At 39.8% G+C, this 26,453-nt stretch overlaps 2 protein-coding genes and 1 pseudogene across 2 annotated transcripts; 1 reads left to right on the forward strand and 2 right to left on the reverse strand.

Moving 5' to 3' along the window:
• The first annotated feature begins 5,421 nt into the window (after nucleotides 1-5,421).
• LOC149237722 (uncharacterized) lies at nucleotides 5,422-5,934 on the forward strand. The gene has a single exon (XM_089369367.1). The coding sequence runs from the start codon at nucleotides 5,422-5,424 to the stop codon at nucleotides 5,932-5,934; it is 513 nt and encodes a 170-aa protein (XP_089225493.1).
• A 3,588-nt stretch (nucleotides 5,935-9,522) lies between these two features.
• LOC149237723 (uncharacterized) lies at nucleotides 9,523-10,488 on the reverse strand. The gene has a single exon (XM_089369368.1). The coding sequence runs from the start codon at nucleotides 10,486-10,488 to the stop codon at nucleotides 9,523-9,525; it is 966 nt and encodes a 321-aa protein (XP_089225494.1).
• An 11,605-nt stretch (nucleotides 10,489-22,093) lies between these two features.
• On the reverse strand, nucleotides 22,094-22,601 carry LOC149237724 (uncharacterized; annotated as a pseudogene).
• Between the last annotated feature and the right edge of the window lie 3,852 nt (nucleotides 22,602-26,453).

A 26,453-nucleotide genomic window follows, 5' to 3' on the forward strand; every position in this document is an offset into this window, starting at 1 on the left:
GTCGTTTTCGGTCGCCGTTCAAGAGACAGTTATGGCTGACATGGAGCTAGAGGCGGTGGACTACACGGAGGATCCTTCGCCGGACAAGGCTATTTTCGGCAACCCTAGCTTCGCCGCTCGATCACGTTTTGCGCCGTCTACATCTTCTACTGCTCCGGATCCACTGCAGCAACTGCCCTCCGTCTCGCTGACCGCTCATCGAACCCCTCAGACTTCTGCAGGTACTTACCCTATCGAATCTCCGCCATTTGAGGTTCCCCCGCTCTCGCCGGGCTCTCTGCATTTCTTGGCCACTCATACGCCCCCTTCGCCCTCTTTTGATCCGCTGGCCCCTCCTCTTCTTTCGGTGCCCTCCCCCCCTCCGTCGGTTCCCCCTGCATCTCATCCCTCTGTTTCGGGAGTCCGCCCCTCCGGATGCTTTGAAACCCCTGCTGTCAAAGTCCGGCCTGCAAAACCCCCATCCCTGGATGGTATCACCAATCCCCTGGTCGACCATCCGTCGGCTCCCCGCACCTGCAAAAAGAAAATCAAGTGTGTAAAGGCTACAGCCAAGGACATCTCCATCAAGTTCGACGAATCGAAGCCCCTCAGAGAATACATGGACATTGCAAACACTGTGTTGGTAGGGCACGTAAGGGGAAGGACATACTCGGTGAAGCGGCTCACACAATGGGTAAAGGAGATCTGGGGCGGAGTTCTTTTCGATCTACCTGTGGTCCATGTCCTACCCAGAGGATGGTTCTCCCTTCATTTCTCCAAGGAAAGTCACACAAATTTGGTTTTGGGCAGATACTGGCATATTGAAATGGCCCCGGTCCTCCTCAAGAGATGGAGTCCCCTCTTCGACCCAGAACGGGAACAGATCGGAGCCGGACCAATTTGGGTACGCCTACCAGGACTACCATTGCCGTTTTGGGCCGAAGAAGTTTTCATTAGGATCGGAAATGCCCTGGGGACGTATCTGGATTACGATCGCACATATGTTGAATCTGGGAACCGAACCCTAGCACGGATATTGGTCCATCTAGACACCCGTGAAGGACTTGAGGAACAGATCACTCTACAATGGGGAAGGTGTATCAGAGTGCAGTTATTGGACTATGAAGGAGTCCCCTTCCGCTGCAGACGATGCCACAAAGTGGGACACCTTGCGAAGGACTGCCCACTCAACAAGAAAGCAGAAGATACTCCGAGAGGAACCCCGGCTCCAACCAGGACGGCATCTCCCATTACCTCTCGTCCTACCTCTTCGGGACCGCCCCCACCGTCAACATCTCCTGTGCTCGATCCGGGACTTCGGCAGCCCTCGCCGCCAAAGACCAGGGCACGCTCGGCAGCAGAAGCGGGTACGGTCTCGGGCTCTCTTTACCCTCCCCTGCTTTCTACTTTTGATGTTATGAATGAAAATGGATCCTCCTCACAGACTTCCATGATTCACTGTGCACTAACATCTTCCCCCCTTATCTGCACCACTGATCCCATCATATCCACCTCCTCCCCCGTGGCTTGCTCCTCCCTGTCCCCCTCGGAGCCCTCCCCACCTCATTCATATTTTCTCCGGTCAAGGACTCTTGCCAAAGAGCCTTCTATCAGACATTCGGGTTTGGGCATTGCGATACCTGAGGGGGGATCCTTGAACACCAGAGGGAGAAAATCCCATCTCTCAAAGGCTATCAAACAAGCCGGGGCAGAGGTTGTTTCTGGCCGGCAATCGACCATTGACGGGGTCCTTAGAGCAGGACACACCCCGAGAGGTGTTCCCCCATGAAGTGCCTATCCTTCAACTGCAGAGGACTGGCTAGTTCCTCCAAGAAACTAGCCATGAAGCGGCTCATTGAATCTGATCCTATCGATATCATCATGCTCCAAGAGACGCTCTATACCGCAGATCAGATTACTCGGGCCATGCAAGCCCTGACCCAAGGCTGGTTATACTCTGCCATTGATGCCGATGGCTGATCTGGAGGTCTGGGCATTGGTATCAACCCTCGATCCATTAAGGTGGACTCGACTTGGGGAGGAGCGGGGTTTTTAGGGCTTGACATATTCTCTGCTGAACTTGGTATGAACCTCAGAATGGTCAATGTATATGCTCCCTGCTCCCAGAGAGAATCGTTCTGGCAGCATCTACTACATCTCTCTATGATGAATGAAGACCGGGTTATTATCGGAGGAGACCTTAATTTCTCTCTGGGTTTCAGGGAGTCATGGGGCTCGGCAGCACAATTTGACCCTATTACCGACTATATGAACAATCTGCTTGAGCAAACAAATTTTATGGATATCCCCATGCAGCGACTTCTACCCACATGGAGGAATCGGAGGGTTGGGGATGCTGCGCTTGCCCGCAGACTTGACAGATTCCTTATGAAGGAGGCTCTCCAACAGCGCTTGCAACTCTACAGACAATGGGTTGGCTCGGGGGGATTGTCGGATCACACTCCAATATACCTGGAGATTCAGGGTCCTTTCAAGAAACCCAAGGCACCTTTCAAATTTAATCATACCTGGCTGAAGGATCCATCATATGTCAAGATGATATCGGATTACTGGACCTCTCACCCTATCAATGACACAGAATCTCTCGCAAAAGGGTTCTGCAGGAATCTCTCTGAAATAAAACATTTATCTATTGTTTGGGCAAAGGAGAAACAGGATCGAGACTCGGCCCAGCTTGCCCATATTGAAGCTGAATTAAGCTCTCTCACCGACGAAAGAGGGCTAGGGTTCATAACAGCAGCAGATAAATGCAGGCTAATTGAATTGGAGAATCAAAAAGTAAAAATCCTCAAAGAGAGAGAGGAATCCATTAGACTGAGGAGTAGGGCATTATGGATTCAAGCTGGGGATGAAAACTCGAAGTTCTTTCATAGTTATGCCAAGAGCAGGAAAGTAGCAAATACTATCTGGAAGCTCCCTACCCCGGATGGTGAGATCGCAGATACTTTTAACAAGCTCGCTCATCTGGGCACCACTCACTTCAGGGATCTATATAAGTGTCCATGGGAAGCTAATCTACCTGATATCATTAATGTGGCAAATCACTTCCCGAGATTTGTGGAGGAAGAAGACGTGGAGGCTCTAAATGACCCGGTCTCGGCAGAGGAACTGGAAGGAGTGCTGAAATGGTTCAAAAAAGACAAGAGCCCTGGCCCGGATGGATGGACCATTGAATTTTACTTAGCCTTCTATGATGTCCTGGGACAGGATCTACTGGGGGTGGTCGAGGAGAGCAGGACATCGGGTTCCATCTATCATGCCATCAATTCTACTTTCATTGCTCTTATCCCAAAATCTGATTCCCCGGTATCCTTCGATGATTACAGGCCTATCTCCTTGTGCAACTGCCTCTATAAAATCATTTCTAAGACCATTGCAAATCGTCTTAGACCTATTCTCTCCAGATCCATTGCCCCGCAACAATTTGCTTTCCTTGAATCTAGGCAGATCCACGAGGCCATTGGTCTCGCCCAAGAAGCTATTCACTCCATTTGGTCCAGGCATCTAAAAGCCATTCTCCTCAAAATTGACCTCTCTAAAGCCTTCGACCGGGTCAGCTGGCTCTATATAAAAATGATCCTCATCCACCTGGGTTTTCCTCACGCCTACATCTCTTGGATCATGGCCTGTATATCCTCCCCTTCCTTCAGTATCCTCATTAATGGCTCGGCCTCCCCTTTTTTTCACTCTGAAAGGGGATTGAGACAGGGCTGTCCCCTATCGCCCCTACTCTTCCTCTTGGTCATGGAAGGTCTCAGCCACCTCATGGACTCTGCAAAAAGGGTTGGAGATGTAGGGGGCCTCCGCATATCCGACCTATGCGCTCTCACTCACCTGCTCTTTGTGGACGACGTTCTCATCCTACTTGATGGCAGTGTTCGAGACTCTCGGACCTTCTCAAAGATCCTTCAACTATTCTCTGCCGCTACAGGTATGCTACCAAATCAGTTGAAATCAACCATCACTTGTACTCGCACTTCTGTACAGGAATCCCGGCTAGCCCTTCAGGTATTCCCCTACAATGTCCTCCCTCTGGATAGAGGGCTCAAATACCTAGGGTTCAAGCTGAAGCCTACTTGTCAAAGGATAGCTGATTGGGTCTGGTTGGTAGCCAAATTGGAAAAAAGACTTACAGGCTGGAGCTTCCGATGTCTCTCTAGGGCTGGCAGATTGGTGCTCATTAAATCTGTGTTAGAAGCTACCCCGGTATTCTGGATGGCACTTGCATGGATACCGAGGAATATCCTAGGACGACTTCAGCAGCTGTGCAACCGATACCTCTGGAATGGGAGTCAGGATAAAAGAATCTTTGCTTGGATTAGCTGGAGGAAAATATCTTTGCCCAAAAAATGGGGAGGATGGGGCCTCAAAGACCTTCCTGATTTCGCTATGGCACTAGCTGCCAAGATGGGATGGACCTTATTAACCAGCCAAAACCTATGGGCACATGTATCCTATCACAAATATATATGGCCCCAGAACATTATGGATTGGGCTAGATTACCAACTTGGTCATCGAAGGGATGCTCATCAACCTGGAAGGCCTTGATACACTCCCTTCCCCTCATTCGAGATAATCTTGTGTGGAGAATTAATGATGGCTCGTCGGGCAGGATTGGCCTGGATCCGTGGATCAACAGTGGGGGCAGACACATCCTCAACCGTGATCTCATTACACATCTTCATAATCGAGACATACGGAACTTTGCTCATATCGCCGACCAGCTACGCACAGACATATTTTCCCAAGCTTGGAAATCGGCCCAGCAACTCGATCTCCCCCCACAATGGCATCAGGAATGGAATGACTATATCACTGCATTATCAGAATCCCATATTCGCATCAAACAAGGTCCTGATGAACTCATTTGGTGTATGGCGGATCATGGTATATACGCTCCAAAGTATGGATACAGAGCACTCATCTCTCACCGAATACCTGATCCAATACCCTCGTGGTGGCATATCATTTGGAAGCTAAAGGCTCCACCACGTTCCAGACTATTTTTCTGGTGCGCCCTCAAAGGTATCGTCCCCACGGGCGAACATCTCACCCGCAGATCCATCTATGGTCCTTCCTGGTGTACATTTTGCAAGGCTGCATCAGAGACCTCAGATCACATTTTTCTACACTGTCCTGCTGTACACACCCTATGGACCAACATATGCACTCAATTGGGCATAGCAGGGAATTGGAATGGGGACGATCTATCGGGTGCTTGGACTGCATGGACTCACAGTCACCCGGGCTCCAAACTCTTAAATCTCCCCCTCGTGGCAACATGGTATACCTGGCTTGCGCGGAACCGTGTTATATTTGAGGATCAAACAGTATCTTGGCCCCGGATAGAAGCTACCATCATCGCCGCGTACCAAGAACTACCCGACCCTCCTCCACCTTGAACCAGGTCGATTCAGCCCATGCCCAATATTGACATATCGACCCCGTGGGCCTTCTTCGACGGGGCAGCTAACCAATCGGGATGTGGAGGTGGTTTCGTGCTGCACATAAATGAACATCACAGATATCTTGTTAAAATGGGATTCGGCAGGGGATCTAATAACTTTGCTGAGCTTTCTGCCATCAGGAATCTATTACATTTTGCTTTAACACATCAGCTTTCAAATCTCAACATTTTTGGGGATTCAATGATGGTCGTTAACTGGATCAATAATGTCACTACATGTCATGCACACACACTTAGCAATATATTACATGATGCTCTCACACTCAAAGCAACATTTAATCATTTCTCTTGTTTACACATTTACAAAGAACATAACAGCGAGGCCGACAAATTATCCAAAGAGGCCTCGATACTTCCCAGAGGCGAATGGCTAATTGTGGAGCAGAATGGAGCTGAAGAACACAGGTTCTACCACAGGCCATACATAGACCAGCGAGAACAGAGGGACAACAGTCCCGATAGCTGACAGTAATGGATAGTATATTTTGACATGATGGAACTGTACATAACTATGGTTATTTTTTGTATATGGATCCTTTGTGAACTCGAATAGGCTAGAACAGCCAGACATATACATGTACCTAGCTCAATTTTGAAATGTGCTCTGATACAACACCCTGTGAGGTGAATTTTGTATGAACATCACAGCAATGCCAATGGCATCTACTATATGTAATTTTCTAATCTTAATGAAAATTACTGATTTTTCCAGTGGAAAAAAAATATAAAAAAGTTTATAATAAGAAGTTTAATAGGTTTATAATAATAAGAATATATATATAATCATGGCGAGATGAGATCTACATCGACTGATCACACTCCATCTATTATTTATTTAACTTAAACTTCGTTGGTTAATTGAGTATGGATGGCCATAGAGTAGATACCTTCTTATAAAGACGGGTCAACGAGGTAACTTCTTACACAGGATTGGTCATTACTATTTCAAATCTATTGACCAACAAATATGTCATTGCATTCATTGTAATATAGTTGGCAAAATAGTCGAGTATTTCTCTTGCAATAACCACTCTCAAAAAGCGTTGCCTTCTATACTTTTCTATAATTGATTAATACAGATCAGACCACATAAGGAATGTAACGACAAAGAAAAACAATGGCTACAAAAGCATTTGAAAATAATTTAACATTTGAAATAATTTTTAGCGGATTTTGTAATGGTAATGTTTTTTTTTGTTTTTTTTTTTTTAATGGGAGGTGTTTTAATATTAATATTGAATATATATATGATATTATTATTAATAGTATAAGAAAGATATGTAAGTATAATGTAAGAAAGTGTGTTAATATTTTTAAATGTCAGTTTAATATGTTTATAATAATCAAATCAATATATATGTGTATATGTCATTAAACATCTAAGAAATCTTAAATGGAATGATAATGAGGATAAAGATAAGTTTGGAATCCATTGTGGTAGTTGTATCTTGGTCATGCGATACGGATGTGATGGTCTCTGAGCCATATTTAAGTGATATATTTCGTTTTTTGTGTTGAAGAGGAGGGCCCTTGTAGATATTAATTATTAGGCTTTGACAACAATCATTTTTCTTTTTCTTTTCATTTGATAGATCCATGGTTAAGTTTATTTGTTGAAGAGGGAAGGAAGGGAGGTAAGTAGAAAGACATACAGAGAGAAAGGTGGACAGAGAGAGGGGGAGTGATAAGGGAGAGATGGAGAGAGTGGATAAGGAGAGAAAGAGAGAGATAGATAGACATATATGGAGAGATAATGTGTATATTTGGGGTGAGATAAAGAGACAAAAAAGGAGAGAGATGGAGATAGAGATATAGATAGAGGGGGAGCGAGCGAACAAGAGAGAGAGTGTGTGTGTGTGTGTGTTTTTTGGGGGGGACAGGGTTCGCAGGGAAGGGGGTGAGATAGAGAGGCAAAGGAGGAGAGATGGAGGGATATATATATATATATATATATATATATAGAGAGAGAGAGAGAGAGAGAGAGAGAGAGAGAGAGAGAGAGAATGTTATTCACTGAAACATATGCATGGGTTTCAGTGTAGATGTTGGTTCCTAATCCTATTTAATTGATTACATTGGATGCATTTATTAGATGCATTGATTTCAAAGTAGATGTTGATTTCGAATACTATTTGATTGCTTACACTAATGCATTGATTTCTAATTTTATTTAAAGCTTGCACTAGATGCATTAGTGTAGATAGATATTGATTTCTCATTTAATATAACTAGATGTATGATGTACATTAGTTTCAAAGTAATTAAATTAATATTGTGCATTGGATTTAGTGTAAGCACAAAATATTATTAACCATTGCATTGGTATTTGTGTTACAATAATTCAACCATAAATAAAATTTGTTTTTCATCTTAAATAAAATGTTCATTTACTTGAAATGTTTTCTTTTTGAGAGTGTAAACTATTTGTGATTGATTATATTCTTATTATTCCCATTTTCTATCATTCAACATTGTTAGTCACTTTGCATTTAAACAAGGTAATAGAAAAAAACTACAATTGAAACTTATTTGGGGTTTAACACCCCATAAGTCACAATCTTGGAGAGCAAGAGAGACAAGGTATGATGTTTACTACAACATCCTGAGTTAAATATTTAAATGATCTATAGTTTCAACTAGGGTTGCAAACTAATAGGTGTGACAATAAGAAGAAAATAATTTGAGATTAACCACAATGAAGCCTATTTGTAATTTACTAGATTCTTATTATTCACATTTTCTATCATTCAACATTGTTACATTGTCACTTTGCTTTCAAAATTTTTATTTCATCATTTTTCATCATCCAAGTTACTAACAATCAAATTAAAATGACCATATTAATCTTAGACATATTAAGCATATTTAAAATGATCATAATAAGTAAATATTAAACAAATTTTCCATAGACCACTGAAACCCGCATACATCTATATTAACCTTGGATCTATCAAGTGATAATAAAGATTAAATATTTCAATGTGCAAACCTTTACTCAAATTTTGCACCCAATAAAAAAATTTGTACCTTAAGAGATTTGATCCCTCTTGATATTCAATAAATCCAATATTAAAATAAATCTTTAGTATCATAATATATTTTATAGTAAAAATTTAAATTTAAATAAATTCAACATTTTCACCCGTCATTAAAATAATCCCAGTCTACTTCCCATTAAATAAAGATTCCTTAACTCTACTTACTTCCATTAAAAATGATGCTAAATGAATATGGTTGCTTAGTTGTTTATCTTGTATAAGTGACTTTCCTCTTTGGAAGCTTTTTATTATTTCATTAAAAAAGGAAAGGAGACATATTATTGAGGAAGTCGCTACTCGTGTTTTGCTTTCTTGTAGAGAATAAAATTTGTAATCAAATACCGTTGAACATAATCTATCATGTGTTCTCTACTCAATTTATTTGACATAGTATTATCAAAGCCAAAGCTAATGGTGACACTAAGGAAGATCTTAAACAGTAAAAGAAATCTTAAACCGTACTTATTTTAAGATCATTTAGTTTGGAATTCGAAAAGAATTTGATAGGAAAAATTGTTCCAGCTAGAAAATGTAATGTAATGAAAACATGTTGCCATGTCTGAAATGAAATCATCGAAAATGCACTCCAGCAACAAAAATACATAGTGTAAAAATATATAATTTTGATAATAAAAAGATATGGTATTGATAGTTTAGAGATTAAGTAAAAAAAATTTAAGTAACATTTTTCTCAAAGCAATAAGTGTAATTCCATCAAAATCAAAATCAGATTAAAAAGTGATAATAATAAAAACTTAAATTAAAAACAATATGAAAACATAATTTCAAATCCAAGTTACTAATGATACAACGCCCGCAGATAAAGCCACCGGACTGCTGATTATACAATGGCAACCGATAGTATTTTATTTAAGCAAAAAGAAATTATTCCTTCATGCTTTCAAACGTGGATTTCCTATTGGAATCCGAATCTGAATCTGAATCTAACTGTGTATCATAGACATACATTTGGATGAGGTGTGCAATAAATTAATGAAAAGAGAGGAATGATATAATTATGAGGCGCCCCTGTTGATCATTTCCATGTAGCGGACAAGAGAGTCTTCCTTCTGCAGCCTCATCTCGGTATTGAATTTCTCAATGAACGCCTCCACCCGTTTGTTCAGTTCATCCACCCCAACATGACAACTTTCCCTCTTCAAGCTTCCCCCGGACCTCCTTACTCCACTACACGGGAGCGCTGAAGATTCTTCTTCACTGCCCCGCCTGACAGAAGGGGAAGAATGATCGATTCTTGATTCATCCGGGTTGTTGGGGTTTGGACGGAGATGCCTCGTAAGAGGGGGATGACGCCCCTCTGTGATTTTTTTCCACACCGATTCAAATGTTTCCTCCTTGTGTTTCTGGCTCACCCGTAGAGATTTGCAGGCGCTTTCGTGCACGTTCACCTTTCGACGAGTGAAACGAGCAGAAGCCAACATTTTATTAGACTCATCATCGGCTCTTGCGATAACCACAGCAGGTCTCCATGCCGCTGCTTCTAAAGAATTCGTGCCTTTTTCCACTTCCAACAAGCGGGTCGTATATCCGCTCTCCATTACTTCAGCTTCTTCACAGTCATTGTGAATCGTTTCATTCTCAGATTCTGGGGCCGAGTCCTCGCGGCATCCGCTGATTTCCTGGACTAATTCCGAGAAACGGCGATGGTGGTCCAGCTCCTGGGGTTCGTGATCGTGGGATTGATTGGGCGCTAAATTGAATATCGTCAGAGCAGGAAAGCCGCCGGAATTGGCGAATATTGCGAGAATGATGCAGTTCAACAGGAAAAACGAATATTGCGGAGTCAGCCAGCCAGAGAACGAATCCCGCGCCCACGAAACGGTCACCGCCACAAAGTGCTGCAGCGAAGGAAACAGCGGCTTCGATACAAACAGAGCAGAAGCTACGGCCACAGCCGCCACTACGAATGAAACTCTGTAAATAGTGGAGGCGGATGATTTCTTCCTCGCGTCTATCTCCATATAATACATGAAAACCTGCAAATCAATAGAAAGCAGATGGAGTAGATATAATGGAAAGATGAAGAGTAATAGCAAAATAAATGATGTGGAATGAATGGCAGAAGGGGTTGTATAAGTATGTGAGCATCATTGAGGAGAGCGGAAGCAACGACAATAATAGTAATAATAAGATAAAATTAACAGACTGCTTTCTGAGAAAGTGAAGGAGTGGAAAAAGCAGGACGCGGAGGGGATCAACTTTGTAGGTTTCGTCGTTTATGTAATTGCCGTAGTCTGAGGAGATTGCTTTTTTGTGGCTCATATTTTTTACCAACTTTGGTATTGATTTTTGTAAATTTAAATTATAGTTATTAAATTTTAAAATTTTAAGTGTTTTAAATGTTTTGGTGTTGAATTTATTTTTATTATAAAAAAATATAATTTAAAATTTATTTTTATTATAAAAAAATATAATTCAAAATTTATTTTTATAAAAATATTTAATTTTTTTTTTTAAATTTCAACTACTTTTAACTTGTTTTTATAGAAACATTTAAATTTTTTTTTAAATTTCAACTACTTTTAATCATCCGGATAAAAATTTTTTTAAAAAAATTTCTATATAATTTGATAAATTATATAAAAGAAGGGGACAATGTTATAAAGGAAGAGGACAATGAAGATGAAGATAAAGATAAAGATAAAGCAAAGACGTGTTTGCGTCATTTCCACGGAATGTGCGCATAATAATTCTAGATTTACAGTTACGTTACAATACCCACATTTTTTTTCCCTGTTGTTATGGTCCACCAAGCCCACATGGAAAAAGCGTTAGCCTCATATCAAGTCAAAATATCGGTGGTCAATCGACTTTGTTTTCTGACTCCGACCTGCCATTGCTGCCTGATAGCCGGGCGGTGCCTAACGAGAAGAAGAGTGTTTGCGTGGATAAACAACAGCATTTAATTGTTTCGCTTTTGCCGTTAAATTTGACATTTAAATGTTGATGAAATTATGCTCCCTGGAATTCACACTTTACAGTCGCAACGGCCAAAAAACTTTGTCAAACAAAACTGCTACTTCAAATCTGAGGCCACCAAATAAGCCTGCGTCTTCAATTCTACATTTGACTTGACCAAACCTCAATCCAATGGTGTTCAAGCTATAGATGCAACAAATATTAATAACAATATATTATTTCTCAATTCTTTTTATATATTATTTCTCAATTCTTTTTATATAGTAAGTAATAATAAAAATAATTTTTATAATTTTAATGTTTTTTTCTCTTAATTAATATGAGATATTTTATGATGTAAGTATTTTGATATTTATTAATATTTATTGACTATTTAATTTATATAGTTATGTTATAATTTTAGTGATCTACATAGTCTTCAGGGTTACTTTAATTGGTCAAGTCACCAATGGGAGGTCATGAGATCAATTTTCCTCGATACCCTTGGGGTTAGAATTTTCTAATAAGCTAGTGAGATGTGATTCTTTCAAGTTGATCTGCCCAAATATTTCCTCTGGAAAATAACCTTCGTGGCTTACATCCATGTCATCCATAACATAAAGAAAAACCCACACGATATGTCATATTCCATCACTGCCCATAGCCATAAAAATTATTCTCACATATTGCACGATCAATGGCCTAAAAACTAGATACCACAATGAGATCATGTGGCACTTTCTCATTTCTTTCAAGTGTTTTGGACATTGACCAAAACCATTTTCATTGTGGCTCGAAAGGTGCCCATCTAAACCCAAACTTTATCTGCAATATTTTTGTAACCACAAACCTGTCATTATTTCCGCTATAGTCATCACTTGGGTTATCTATAGGATATTATATATGGAAGAATAGACACCATACCACGACATCATTAGGGTTTTCTACTGTGGTTCCACGCCCTCACCAAGCACAAAATTCTTCTTGGGATTAACCCTAAAATTCAACAGTAATGATTCCTCATCACAGACTTTCATTAAATGCACACCCAAACTTTATCTGCATTATTTTTGTAACCACAAACCTGTCATTATTTCCGCTATAGTCATCACTTGGGTTATCTATAGGATATTATATATGGAAGAATAGACACCATAGCACGACATCATTAGGGTTTTCTACCGTGGTTCCACAACCTCACCAAGCACAAAATTCTTGTTGGGATTAACCCTAAAATTCAACAGTAATGATTCCTCATCACAGACTTTCATTAAATGCACACCCAAACTGTGGGTTTTATCTGCATTATTTTTGTAACCACAAACCTGTCATTATTTCCACTATAGTCATAACTTGGGTTATCTATAGGATATTATATATGGGCATCTATTCTTCCATTTCATTCTCCAATTCCACCTGTGCTTGGGGAATATTCACCACTCAATTGATCCTCTGGAAAATCACCTACACTTGTCAAATTTCCAATATCATTATTCTTTATAATGTCTTGCATTATGGAAACTGGTTGATGTCTATGGCTCTAAGGCTTAGGAGAATCAAGATATGGTTTTATCCAAAATTATGGAACTATGTTATCAAGGGTTGTAGGATCATGATGTGTTGGAAACTTGACTATACTAAGAGTGGGGATGAATCAGTATAGTGCATTCATGGTCATCAATTAACTAACTTTTACTTTTCTTTCTAAAAGTTATCTGAACTATTATATAAGCATCAACACATCATATGAATAACATATTTAACATATTAACAACATTCAACCACAACATAAGAATCAATACATAAAAGAAACACATGTAGACACCAAATATAAGTGGAAATCCATAAAGGGAAAAACCATGACTTTTGTTGTTGTGATGTAAAGGAAAGCTCTTACTTCCTCTCTTACATCAATTTTCTATAGACTTCCACCTATAGCAGGCTTCTACCTCGATTTTCTTCTACAAGCTACAACTTGCTGGGAAGCTCCTACTCCCTCTTTTAAAGCTTCTACCTACATGAGGATTCTACCTTGATTTTCTTCTGCAAGCTACAACTTGTTGGGAATCTCCTATCCCCTCTTCTACAGGCTCCATCTTCTCTTTTTCAGGCTACTACTTGAAAGGAGACAACAATCCCCTAATAAGGTTACGAATTTATTTTGTTGGTTTACTTGGTCTTTGTCTCTGTTTTGAACCCTGTCTCTATCCTCTTCTTCCTGAACTCTAATTTACATTTGCTCCTCTTTGGCTTTCTCTCTTTTCCAAACAACCCACAAACTAGGTCTCACAATAAATCAATCAACTCTCTCACTCTCTAACCGTTCTTCAATCTAAAAGCACATCTTTTTATATGCATAAATTGTTGACTGTTAGTGTTCCATGTAAGAATCTAAAGATAAGGGTTGTCTCGTTGTATTTGAGGGCTCTTTGTGGTCTCTCTCTACATTTCCAAATTTGAAGATCAAGTCAAGATAAATGGACCTTGTAATACTAAAAAAAATGAAGTAATACAAGCCAAAAATAATGATTGCAAAAGCTAAGACCAATGTATATTTCTTTTTGCATATTCCACGTGTCATACACATTTTTCTAGGAGAAAATACACGTATATACACAGTCTTCTCATTGAGAAAATGGATATATTTTGTTTCATTCTGATTTTTGCTTGCTATTCCTTTCAAGCACACTAGTATACTTTGTTCATCTCTCACTGGAAATACACCAACAATCGTACCAGTGTTAAAATTGGCAACTAGGGCCAAACTCCATGTGGGTCATCTTATTCATGGCTGATAATATGTTTATTAGATTCCTCTCGTCAAGAGGTGTGGGATTGATCTAAAGATCATCTGATTCCGACAAGTATTTATGGAGATATGAATTTATTTTGATTATGGAATTATTATCAAGCATACCAACAACTCATGTAGGCTCAGAAACCCAACAATCGCATCTATTCAATTATCATCAGATGTGTATAAATACAGGAGGACTTTTCCTCATTTGGACTCACTCAACTCATCACATCTCTCTCTCTCTCTCCTATACAGAAAAGAGTCTCTTCTCCTACTGCGCAAAAAGAGACTCTCTCTCACACATGTGGAAGGAAGGACGCAGAATTTAGGGTTGCAACTGCAGAACCAAAGTTTGACCAGCGTTGACCAGAAGACTCCCTCCTCAGAACTGCGTTGTAGGTTCATCTGGACCTCCTCTAAAGGCCGCATTTTTTGGTGGTGGAATCAAGCCAATCTGACGATCGTTTGCGAGATATCGACTACCCTAGTTTTGATGATGAAGCCGCTAATGCTGATCCTGCTGATCTAGGGTTTGCTACTACTGATATAAATCAGATTTTTGTACTATTTATCTCTACTGAATTATTGAAGATAAGAGAAGATTTGATCAAAGGGTTTCCCCATATTGGGGTTTGTCCCTGACTAGCTGCCACATCTTGTCTCTCTTGTCTCGGCTTGTTTTCTGTTGATCGTTTAATGTTCTATCTGCACTTTACTTATGCACATGTGATTTCTAATCTGTGAATAATAATAAGAAAGAAAAGTAAACTACTCTAAGCAAGAACATACCATAAATTATCATGGTATCAGAGCTGAGGTGAAGACAAATCCCGAGCAAGAGCAAGAGCAATCACTGAAGAGAAGATTGGCAAGGCTATCCTAAAAGAACTATGGGGTCCTCAACACTCTTCCCTGCCAAAGACAAGCTCCGTGAAGAAAGCTGACTATCACGGATGGAAGATGTCTATCGATATAACCTTAGAAGATCAAGGAGTGTTGGACCATGTGAGAGGCAATATTGTTGAGCCTCCATCAAATGCACCCGCTGCTGCAAGGAGAAAATGGAAAACTGGCGAAGTCAAAACTAAGAAGATCATCCGGGACTCTATCGACAAGCGCTTGGTGGCCTACATCTCTGATCTGAACCCCTCCAAGGAAATCTACGATAGACTGGTGAGTTTATTTAAAGTTAATAATGCAAATTAAGTTCTGTTTCTTAGAAATAAGCTAAAAGAAATTAAGAAGGGCAAAGATGAGAGTATGCAAGCATACTTCTTAAGGATCACCGAGATCAGGAACGATCTCCTATCTATTGGGGAGACTATCAATGATAGGGAAATGACACTCACAACTCATGGAGGATTACCATCTGAATGGTATGTGTTCAGGACTACTCTTCTGAACAATAATGTAATTCCTGGTTTCGAGGAATTAATGGCTAGATGCATTCAAGAAGAAACAAGGGTAGAAGAGCAAGAAATGCCCATGCCTAAAGGTCCTCCTACTGCCTTTTAGTCTCATGATTAGCGGGACTAAATAAAAAAGAAAGTCTGGACCTAAGGATGGAAGAAAAGGACGATGTTACATTTGTGATAAACCAAGTCACTATGCGAAGGAGTGCCCGGATAGAAAGATCTCACACCAGGATGATGATCAAAATTCCTCTCATGGAAATCAAAGGAATGGGAAATCTAATAGCAAAGGTAAAAGGAGTGCTGGTAATCAAGGAAGAGGACAACCATTCAAGAAGGCTAAAAATTCCAGGTCTGAATCCAACATTGTTGAAAATAAGCAGGATGAATATTATTTACCAGCTGCTCTATCTACCTCTGCTACTTCAAAGTCAATGGGAATTTGGCTTGTTGATAGTGGTGCATCAAGGCACTTCACTGGTTACAATGAAGTTCTCCATAATCTAAAAGAGAAGGAAACTAACCTGGAAATTGTCCTTGGAGATAATATGAAATATCCCATGAAAGGTGTAGGCAATGTCCCTCTTAAATTGAATCAAGGAAATACAATCCACTTACAGGATGTATTATATGTACTTGACCTCAAGAAGAACCTGGTGTCCATCTCAACAATGGAAGACAAAGGCTACAAGGTGACCTTCAGCGATGGCAAGGTACGTGTATGGAAAAATAATGTTAAAGATGCCTTCACTCTTGGGTTTCGAGTTGATTCATTATATCGAGTTGGTGGAAGTCCACTAGGTGTCATGTCTTGTGACACATTTATTCAGTCTGAACTTTGGCATCAAAGGTTTTACCACCTTCATTATAAATCTCTACCCGATGTAATACAAATGGTAACAGGGATGCCCGAATTCCGAGTAGAGAAAGAAGGTGTATGTTCGGGATGTGCCGAAGGAAAGCTCAAAAGGGGACCATTCCCCTCAAGCCAAAGCAAGACCTCCAATATATTACAACCAGTTCACTCAAACATATCTGGTATGATGCCTATGAACTCCTTAGGATGATATTTATATTATCTTACTTTTACAGATGACTATTCTTGAAAGACTTGGATATACTTTTTGAAAAGGAAGGATGAAGTGTTCTCTTGGTTTCGACACTTCAAAGCCTTGATCAAGAATCAAACCAAAAAGAAGATCAAGTTCCTAAGGACTGATAATGGGACTGAATATGAACCTAACGAGTTTCATGACTTTTGTAAAGAGGCTGGCATTAAGAGGGAGACTACTACACCATATACTCCTTAACAGAATGGTGTAGTGGAAAGGAAGAATTGTACGATTGTGGAAGCTGTCCGTGCTATGGTCCATGATCAAAGACTTCCGAAGTTTCTATGGGCCGAAGCTGCAAACACCGCCGTATATGTACAAAACCGATGCCCTCATCAAGCATTGGGTTCCAAGACTCCTGAAGAAATTTTCACTAATAAGAAACCTGACGTATCTCATTTTAGAATTTTTGGAAGCCCTCTATATTTTGATGTGCCGAAAGAGAAAAGGAATAAACTGGGTGCATCTGGAAAGAAAGGAATCTTCGTGGACTATGGTGAAAATACTAAGGGCTATAGAACCTGTGTAGCCGGTCAAAGGGAAGTCGTGATTAGTCATGATGTCACCTTTGATGAAGATATGACCCTCAGCAAGGTGAATAATCTTTTTACAGTAAGGAGTTCTCAAGAAGCTAACACCAGTTAACCACAAGAAAAAGAGTATGACGAGACATTTTTACCTGTTTCCAGATATACCACCATCCGCTCGATCATAGCCCTTGCTGATTCACAAGAATGGAACCTACATTAGATGGATGTCAAGATCGTGTTCTTGCATGGCTCGAACAAAGAAGAGGTCTACGTGGAGCAACCCGAAGGATTTGAGATTTATGATCGAAAATCTCATGTATGCAGGTTGAAGAAGGCTCTCTATGGGTTGAAGCAAGCACCCCGAGCATGGTATGAGAGGATCGATAACTACTTGATGAAGTTGGGATTCACTAGGAGTGAAGCCGATCCTAACCCTTACTTTAAGGTTGAAGATTACAAACCTCTCATACTGGTGCTATATGTGGATGACCTCTTTCTAATAGGTGCAGACCCTCTCATTCACAAATGTAAGAGGGAGTTGGCTTCTAAATTTGAAATGAAGGACCTAGGACTGGTGCACTATTTCCTAGGACTTGAAGTCTCACAGAAGCCAAGGGAAATTTTCCTATCTCAAAGAAAATATGTGGTGAAGATATTGGAAAGATTCAGTATGGTGGACTGCAAGCTTGTGACTACTTCAAGGATCTTAAATTTCAGAAGTTATATGGTATTAATGTCGAACCAGATTTGAGAAATGCCTCTGAGTTTCATAAATTCATTCGCGTTGATGTTCTTGGTGAACCTCCGTTTGGACATATGTTTTGCAGTGAGCATGGTGAGCTCATATTTGATTGAGTCTCACTGGATTGATGCTAAGAATCTTCTGAGATGTCTTTGGGGCACAATCTATCATGGATTGAGATACACTGCCAGAAATATGAAATTGCGTGATTATTCGAATGCTGAGTGAGCAGGCAGTGTGGAGAGCACTTCTCAGTGATGGTTCTATTTGGAATCTGCCTCGATATCCTGGGTGAGCAAGAAGAAAAAGAACGGTGGATCTAAGCACCGCCAAGGCAGAATACATTGCTGCTAGTATGGCCTCCTGTGAAGCAGTCTGGTTGTGGAAGCTCTTCAGTGAGTTGTTTGTACAAATGATGAATACCACTGTGATTCTCTGTGACAACCAGAGGTTGGATTCGATTATAGAGGAATCTCGTATTCAATGATTGCTCCAACAGATAAACAGCAGATGCTGCCTTATCTGGGATATGGTAAGTCGATGAGCAAGGAGGCTCCATCGCATTGAGACTGATGTACAGGTCGTTGACATTTTGACAAAGCCCCGGGGAAAGATCAAATCTATGATTTTCCAAAACGACTTGGAGTCATCAAGAGACCCTTGTAAAATGGTCCTGCATGTTGCATACATTGAGCTCTAAGAGCTCTGGGGGCTTGCGGTTCTTACTGGAGCAACATACGACCACAAGGTGACTCACCCTCCCCTGGTGGTACACACTGGGACAAGATGATTCGCTCTCTTGTGAGACAGGATGATTCACTCTCCTGTGGATAGGATGATTCGCTCTCCTATGGACAAGATGATTCGCTCTCTTGTGAGACAGGATGATTCGCTCTCCTGTGGACAGGATGATTCGCTCTCCTGTAGACAAGATGATTCACTCTCCTGTGAAACAAGATGACTCGCTCTCCTGTGGACATGATGATTCGCTCTCTTGTGGACAAGATGATTCGCTCTCTTATGAGACAGGATGATTCACTCTCCTGTGGAAAGGATGATTCGCTCTCCTATGGACAAGATGATTCGCTCTCTTGTGGGACAGGATGATTCTCTCTCCTATGGATAGGATGATTCGCTCTCCTATGGACAAGATGATTCACTCTCTTGTGTAGTAGGATGATTAGTTCTCCTGTGAGTTCTGGATGATGTCTTCTCCATGAAAAAATGTAGCAGGATGATTTGTTCTCCTATGAGGTCTGGATGATGTGTTCTCCATGAAAATTGTAGCAGGATGATTAGTTCTCCTGTGAGGACGGGATTGATTAAGTTCTCCTGTCAAGGCATCCTACCCATGTAGTCAAGGACTCATGGGAAGTACCTCTCATCTGATCAATAAGCAAGGAAATAAAGTTAGGGACCATAGTAGTACTGATGGACACATCGCTGTATCTATCGTACTCCCTATGCTAGGATGATCTTCATTGATCTGGGATCAATGATACTAGTCTAGGACCAGTGGTAGGAGTGGTACCTACTATGACGCTGACTTCGGGTCGGTTGAGACTGGTCTAGGACCAGTGGTACGCACTCTGAGACTGACTTTGAGTTAGTGGAGGATGATACTAGTCTAGGACCAGTGGTAGGAGTTGTACTCACTATGACACTGACTTCGGGTTGGTTGAGATTGGTCTGGGACCAGTGGTACATACTATGAGACTAACTTTGAGTTAGTATGATGCATCCTCGATCATTTCTTCTTCTTCATAATTCGGACAAAAGTAGAGCAGAACAGAACAAAGCAGAGCATAGCAAAAAAAGAGTAGAACAGTGCAGATCAGTACAGGGCAAAACAAAATAGAGAAGAACATGCAGAATAGAGAAGAGCAGGGCAAGGGTCAAGCTGTATAGGGCAATGCATTTGATGGATGAATAATAGCGACCGACAGACAGAATGCAGATGGAGTTCTCCCTAGTTGAGAGGGAGTGTTAAAATTGGCAACTAGGGCCAAACTCCATGTGGGTCATCTTATTCATGGCTGATAATATTTTTATTAGATTCCTCTCGTCAAGAGGTGTAGGATTGATCTAAAGATCATCTAATTCTGACAAGTATTTATGGAGATATGAATTTATTTTGATTATGGAATTATTATCAAGCCTACCAACAACTCATGTAGGCTCAGAAGCCCAACAGTCACATCTATTCAATTATCATCAGATGTGTATAAATATAGGAGGACTTTTCCTCATTTGGACTCACTCAACTCATCACATCTCTCTCTCTCCTGCACAAAAAAGAATCTCTTCTCCTACTGCACAGAAAGAGACTCTCTCTCACACATGTGGAAGGAAGGATGCAGAATTTAGGGCTGCAACTGCAGAACCAAAGTTTGACCAACATTGACCAGAAGACTCCCTCCTCAAAATTACGTTGTAGGTTCATCTGGACCTCCTCTAAAGGCTGCATTTTTTGGTGGTGGAATCAAGCCGATCCGACGATCGGTTTGCGAGATATAGATTGCCCTAGTTTTGATTATGAAGCCGCTAATGCTGATGTTGCTGATCTAGGGTTTGCTATTGCTGATATAAATAAGATTTTTGTATTATTTCTCTCTGCTGAATTATTGAAGATAAAAGAAGATTTGATCAAAGGGTTTCCCCATATTGGGTTTTGTTCCTAGCTAGCCACCACATCTTGTGTCTCTTGTCCTGGCTTGTTTTCTGTTGATCATTTAATGTTCTATTTGCACTTTACTTATGCACATGTGATTACTAATCTGTGAATAATAATAAGAAAGAAAAGTAAACTACTCTAAGCATAGAACATACCATAAATTATCAAGCAGCAACCAAACACTCCAATACTTTGACAAGCATATCTCTCACAACACACTAGCAAAAATACATCAACATCTTCAAGCATTTACATCACAACATTTGCAAAACATTTACATCACAACATTTGCAAGATATTTAAATCGCAACATCTACAAGACATTTACATCACAACATATACAAGGCCATATCTATAGCAAGCACCATACTCACTCACAACTTTACTCATTAGACCTTTACACTTTATGTGATGCTTACAAGCAATTGCTTCACATTACACAATGACTAACAACACCTTCAACACCCTTTGCCATCAATGCCAACTTTTCCAACAATCTCCCCCCTTTGGCATTGATGACAACACTGATTTGGTCCTCCCCCTTTTGTCCCAAGAATCATTTCTTACCTCCCTAATAATCTCTTCTCCTTATTTCTCCTAACCTCTGCTTACCTCCCTCTCTGACATTGATGGAAAGGGGGTCCAAAGCATGCCAACACTTACATTGTCAAAAACATACTTGACCTCATAGTTTAGGGAACTTACATTCCCTATTTCTTCACAACTTGCTACATTCCTTTCCTGTTATGAACGTTGTAAAATGTGTGCTCCTGGTTCCCAAATAGGTAAAGGAAAATTATTTAGCCTTCAAGCTTGTTATTCCTCATAACCAAGATTGTCTTTTATGTGAGATAATATGATCTCATACAAATATCATCAGTCAAAATCTGGATCTTGTTGCAATTTAGTCTAGTCTATATTTTCTGCAAAAGAGTTTCTACCATCAACAACCAACAATGGTGGCCATACACATGACTAATACTATGAAGAAGTGATTTGACAAGCACAAAAGAGGCTTCATACTCTGAATAAATTTTCAAATGATGAAGATCTTGAGACCAAATCCTTGCTTCCATAAATAGACACAAGGAAAAGGAGGCAATGTACTGACTATCTCGCAAGAGAGAAGGCCACAAATGTAGGATTGAAAAGCATATGATGATTACAAGAAAACATTGTTACATCAAATATTCGTACATTGAACTTCAAAACCTAGGGCTGAAGAATTATTTCTCTTTATGCTATGTAGGAATGCAAAAAGGTGTTTCCTAAGTTCTTGTTATTTTATGTTAACTTGATGAAGACATCAACTTGAAATACTTTACAACGACCATGAAACCTAAAAATATCAGTAAGGCATTTATCAAGGATTGATAAGTCAACTACATTAGTTGTTGTGAACTAACCATTACTTGGCATGATATTGAAAAATTATATATCTCATTTTCATCAAGTACTTCAACCTCTACCTCACAAACATAACAACAAACTGGCTTGAAAAATTCATCTCTTAATTTCATTCGTAGCTTCAGGAAAGTTGTTATAATTTTTGTTGTATCGATTGCTTCATTTCTTATAATCATTTCTATTGTATCGATTGCCTCATGCTCTCTGCAAACCTTTGTAATCTATGGTCTTCCACAACTTCACCATTGATAAAAAAAATGGCCCAATACTGAGTTACATATATTTCATGTCTTTGGTAGTCATTCCAAAGAGTCATAAAACACACTAGGTAGTTGAGCAATGCATCAAATTTCCTACATTATCTTTTGCATAGCACCCAAGTCTCATCCTTGTCATCCATCTCTAGATCATAGAATTTTGGCTTCATAAGGTATTCTATTTCATCATCATCTAAAAAAACTTGGTCTGCACCATGGGAGTAAGAGAGCTCTTCAGAATCCATGGAAGTCCACCTCTCCACCAAACCACATTCTTTGACATAGATATTGCTCAAGCTTCTATTATTGATTCCCTGGTAACGAGTATGATCAATTTTGTATGCTTTGGCACTCTAATGCATAAACATTCTTTGACATGCACATTTCTCAAGCTTATATTATTGAGTCCCTGGCAACGAGTCTACTCAATTTTGTATGCTTTGGCACTCTAACGCATACACAAATATTATGGCATCACTAAGTATCCTATGACATTCTCTGGCAATGCTAGGTATCCTCTCACATCTGTTAATGTATGGATATGGCTTGACATATTGATCGGAATCTAGATTAGGGGAAAAACTTATCTCAAAAGTCAAAGTGCTCGGAATCGTTCGAAACTTGAACGACCACCCCTGTCTCAGTGAAACGATCCAAATGCAACCTGTTTCATTCAAAACAAAGTTCGTACGAGGAAGATAGAGCCTGATGATCACTTTTACAAATAGAAGAAATTTTGAAAAAAAATGTATAGTCACTACACAATCAAAAGTCCGTACTATTGACGTGGTAGGTGACTGGGCAAAGTCAAAGGTTGGTCAACATCCAATGTGGTTTTTCCATGTGTCATGTTTCTATTAGTCGATGGTACGGTGAGTTAGCATGTTTTGATTGGTTCAAGAATGGGCCAATGAGGAGGGGACAAGTGGCAAGCCTGGAGGTGACCACGTGTCCCTCCCCAAAGGACCGATTATGGTGCTTTACCAAAATTTTTATGGAGGTTCCAGGGTTTGGCCCCATGACCTCCTCTGCACAGACCAAGCTCTTAACCATCTTCGCTACCATTTGGTTCTTATTATACTATGGGTTCTATATATATTTAATGTGATATGTCATAGCAGTTGGGGGTTAGGAGGGCCATTCTATGGGCCAACCCTCCCATGTGAACACTCTGGCAATTAGGGCTAACCAACGACCAACTCAACGGTAATGGAAACCGCGAAGTTTACGACGACATGTGACCATACCTTCTGGCGGCTAGCATAAAACTGTGATTGTCATCATTAACTACGACGAGTAATGCTTCCCATGTGAACACTCCATCCAGCAGGCAACTATGGTTAATAGTTATCCATAAAACTGTGCCAACCAAACTGTAACCACAACATTAAATGATGACATGTGTCCAGTCCACCTAAACTGCAAGGTGACGGTTAGTCTAACTGCACGTTTAATGCACCTAACCACGTTTAACTTTAATTAATCCACACTTAACCATAATTAATCAACAATTAAGGTTGGCAGATTTTTGGCGGTCCGGTAATCTCGGCACTAACTCCATTTTTAGCGGGCTAACTGGAGTTCCTCCAGTTTTAGTGGAGGTTTACTAGGAGAAATTGATTTGACCATAACTTGGGAAAAATTCGACCAAATGAACATCAGAAATAGGTATGCCTAGCTAATTTTGATGCTTTGAGTCCATTAAAGCGGGTTTCAAGAGAAGTAGAGCATTGTAAATAGCATTTCTTTCCATTTTGAGAAAATACAAAGGCCCTAACCATGGAAGCTGGACCAAGGAGATGTAGCCCAGGAGGGGTGAACTCCTTTAACATTATGTTAAGTGTTCTTCTTGACTTTTTGTTGTACATTTACTCACTAATGTTCAACACTTGTCTTTCATGCTATTATGCTCATGATTCTAATATAAAACTTGATATAAATTTACCCGTTTTGATTCACAAACACCATAAGGGAACATATGCACATGAAGCAATTAAGAAGCATTTGTTTTTAATTCTGAAGTTGAAATTAACTCAACAAAAATAACATTCAATAATATATCAAGTTAGTATCAGAGCCAGGTTATTTTCTTAATTGCTTGATTTGTGTGCAAGTAGGGGTTTAATGGTTGCAGATTTGTGAAGCTTTTTGATGCATTACAAGTGTGATGGCTTCAACAAGTGATGTTTCTAATCCATCCTCCTTAGCAAGATTCTTTGATGAAGAGATGTTGCAAGAGCTTATCGTCATGAAAGATATGGTGCGAGAGATATATGAAGATAGGAAGGAGAACACTATACTTCAAGAGCAATTGATGGCCATGAAGGAGGAGAAGCAAGAGCTTCTTGAAAGGATGCATGAGATGGAGATTCAACTCCATGATGCCAAGGTAACCCTAGCTAAGTATGTGCATGAAAATGAGGTATGAAATTCAAGTTTATCTTCAATTTCCTCTCAAAATGAATGTTTTGATGCTTTTAAAAGACAAACTAGAGGAATATGGTCCAAACTATTGATGGAGATGGGCTATGAAGGTAAAGGGTTAGGTAAACATGCACAAGGCATAGTTGAGCCAATTTTTGTTGAGGAAAAGGCCTAGGTATTTGGGTCTTGGTTATGGAAAACATGATGGAGAATGACCCAAATCCAAGGAGGCATATGAAGGTGTTCCAAGAAGAACTTTCATTACATGTTCATTACCTCAAGCTTGTGAAGTTTGTGATCATGAGGAATGCAAAAGTTTTATACCCACTTTGCAAGAAGATTCCGATAAGCATGAAACTAGTGGAAATGGAAAACAAGGGGATGTTGAAAGCTCTAAGGTCATTGAAACCATTGTTGGTATTCCGAAGAGAGCCACTACCTCATCAAATTCACCTCTTCAAGAAGGTGACAAAGGTGAATGTGCAAGGTATAAATCTTCCTTTAATCAAGTTTCTTTTGATTATGATAAACATGGTAAATAATCACATAATATTTGGAGAAAATTTACATGTTCTTCTTGTGGTTTGAATAACCATATTGTTTCAAGGTGTTGGAAGAGGATAACCATACACAAGAAACTTTCAAAACAAAAGAGACAGAAAGCCATAGGTCCATTGGATAATGGAAACCATGTTGAAAAGAAGATGCAATTATTGTTCACTCATTTCCATAAGCAAGATCATCTTGTAGACTAGTGTTGGACTTTACATCCAACAAGTCATCCACGACATTGGAAGAAGGTGGAGAGAGATTTTAGCAAGAATGGAAAAGATGATTCCATAATTGATGTGGGTCAGGATAATACACATGATGAAGTGTAGTTGAAAGAAGCACCATTGAAATGGTTTGGAAAGAGATGGTTAGATTTCTTAACCAAATAAGGCCTTACATTTCTTTTGATAAATGATGCAAATAAGGCAAGATTTGCATTTCCTTATTGATGCATTTCTTTTCTCCTAAAAGTATGTTGCATATTGCATGAAGCAAGATGTTGGAAAAGTAGAGTTATGTTGACTCACTTAGATGTAGCAAAGATGGAAATTTGTAACTACAAATTTGCATGCATATTGCATTCTTGAACTTGCATGTTCACGCCAAGAAGGTGTTTGAAAGTGGAGTATGTTGACTCACTTTATTGCAGCAAATTTGGTCATTACAGCTCTTTAAGTACTCATACATACCAATGGGATTCTTGTACTTGTGATTGTACTTGTGGGAGAGTTTAGAATTTTTATACATGCATGAGAGTTTGTGTGTGTGAAAAGTGGAATTTTTTATAGTTTCATTGTGCTTGAACATGCATGAGTGATTGACTTGTGTTGGTTGATTTCTTTGTTAACATGTACACTATCAACTTGAGAATGTTGATCATTTGCACATGCATGAGTGTCAGCTTGTGTGGTTGATTGATTGTTACATGTATGTTATATCGACTTGGAAGAGTTGATTTTGTCTCCAAAGATGAAAGGGAGATGTGACAAATTGTTTAATGAGAATGTGAAATTCTTGTTGTAAATCATCAAGTTGTTGTACATGTTTTTGCTTGACTTGAAAGTCAGTTGTTTGAAGAAGCATGTTTTGTCGACTTGTGTTTAGTCGATTTTTTTATAACA

This window comes from Pinus tabuliformis, chromosome 8, assembly GCF_031772625.1.
Source record: "Pinus tabuliformis cultivar Carrire ecotype Pingquan chromosome 8, CPIR1, whole genome shotgun sequence".
NCBI lineage: Eukaryota > Viridiplantae > Streptophyta > Pinopsida > Pinales > Pinaceae > Pinus > Pinus tabuliformis.

What these genes read in the sequence shown, in the direction of transcription:
- LOC149237723 (XM_089369368.1), bottom strand. Translation starts at nt 10,488, where the DNA reads ATGGAGATAGACGCGAGGAAGAAATCATCCGCCTCCACTATTTACAGA.
- LOC149237722 (XM_089369367.1), top strand. Translation starts at nt 5,422, where the DNA reads ATGCCCAATATTGACATATCGACCCCGTGGGCCTTCTTCGACGGGGCA.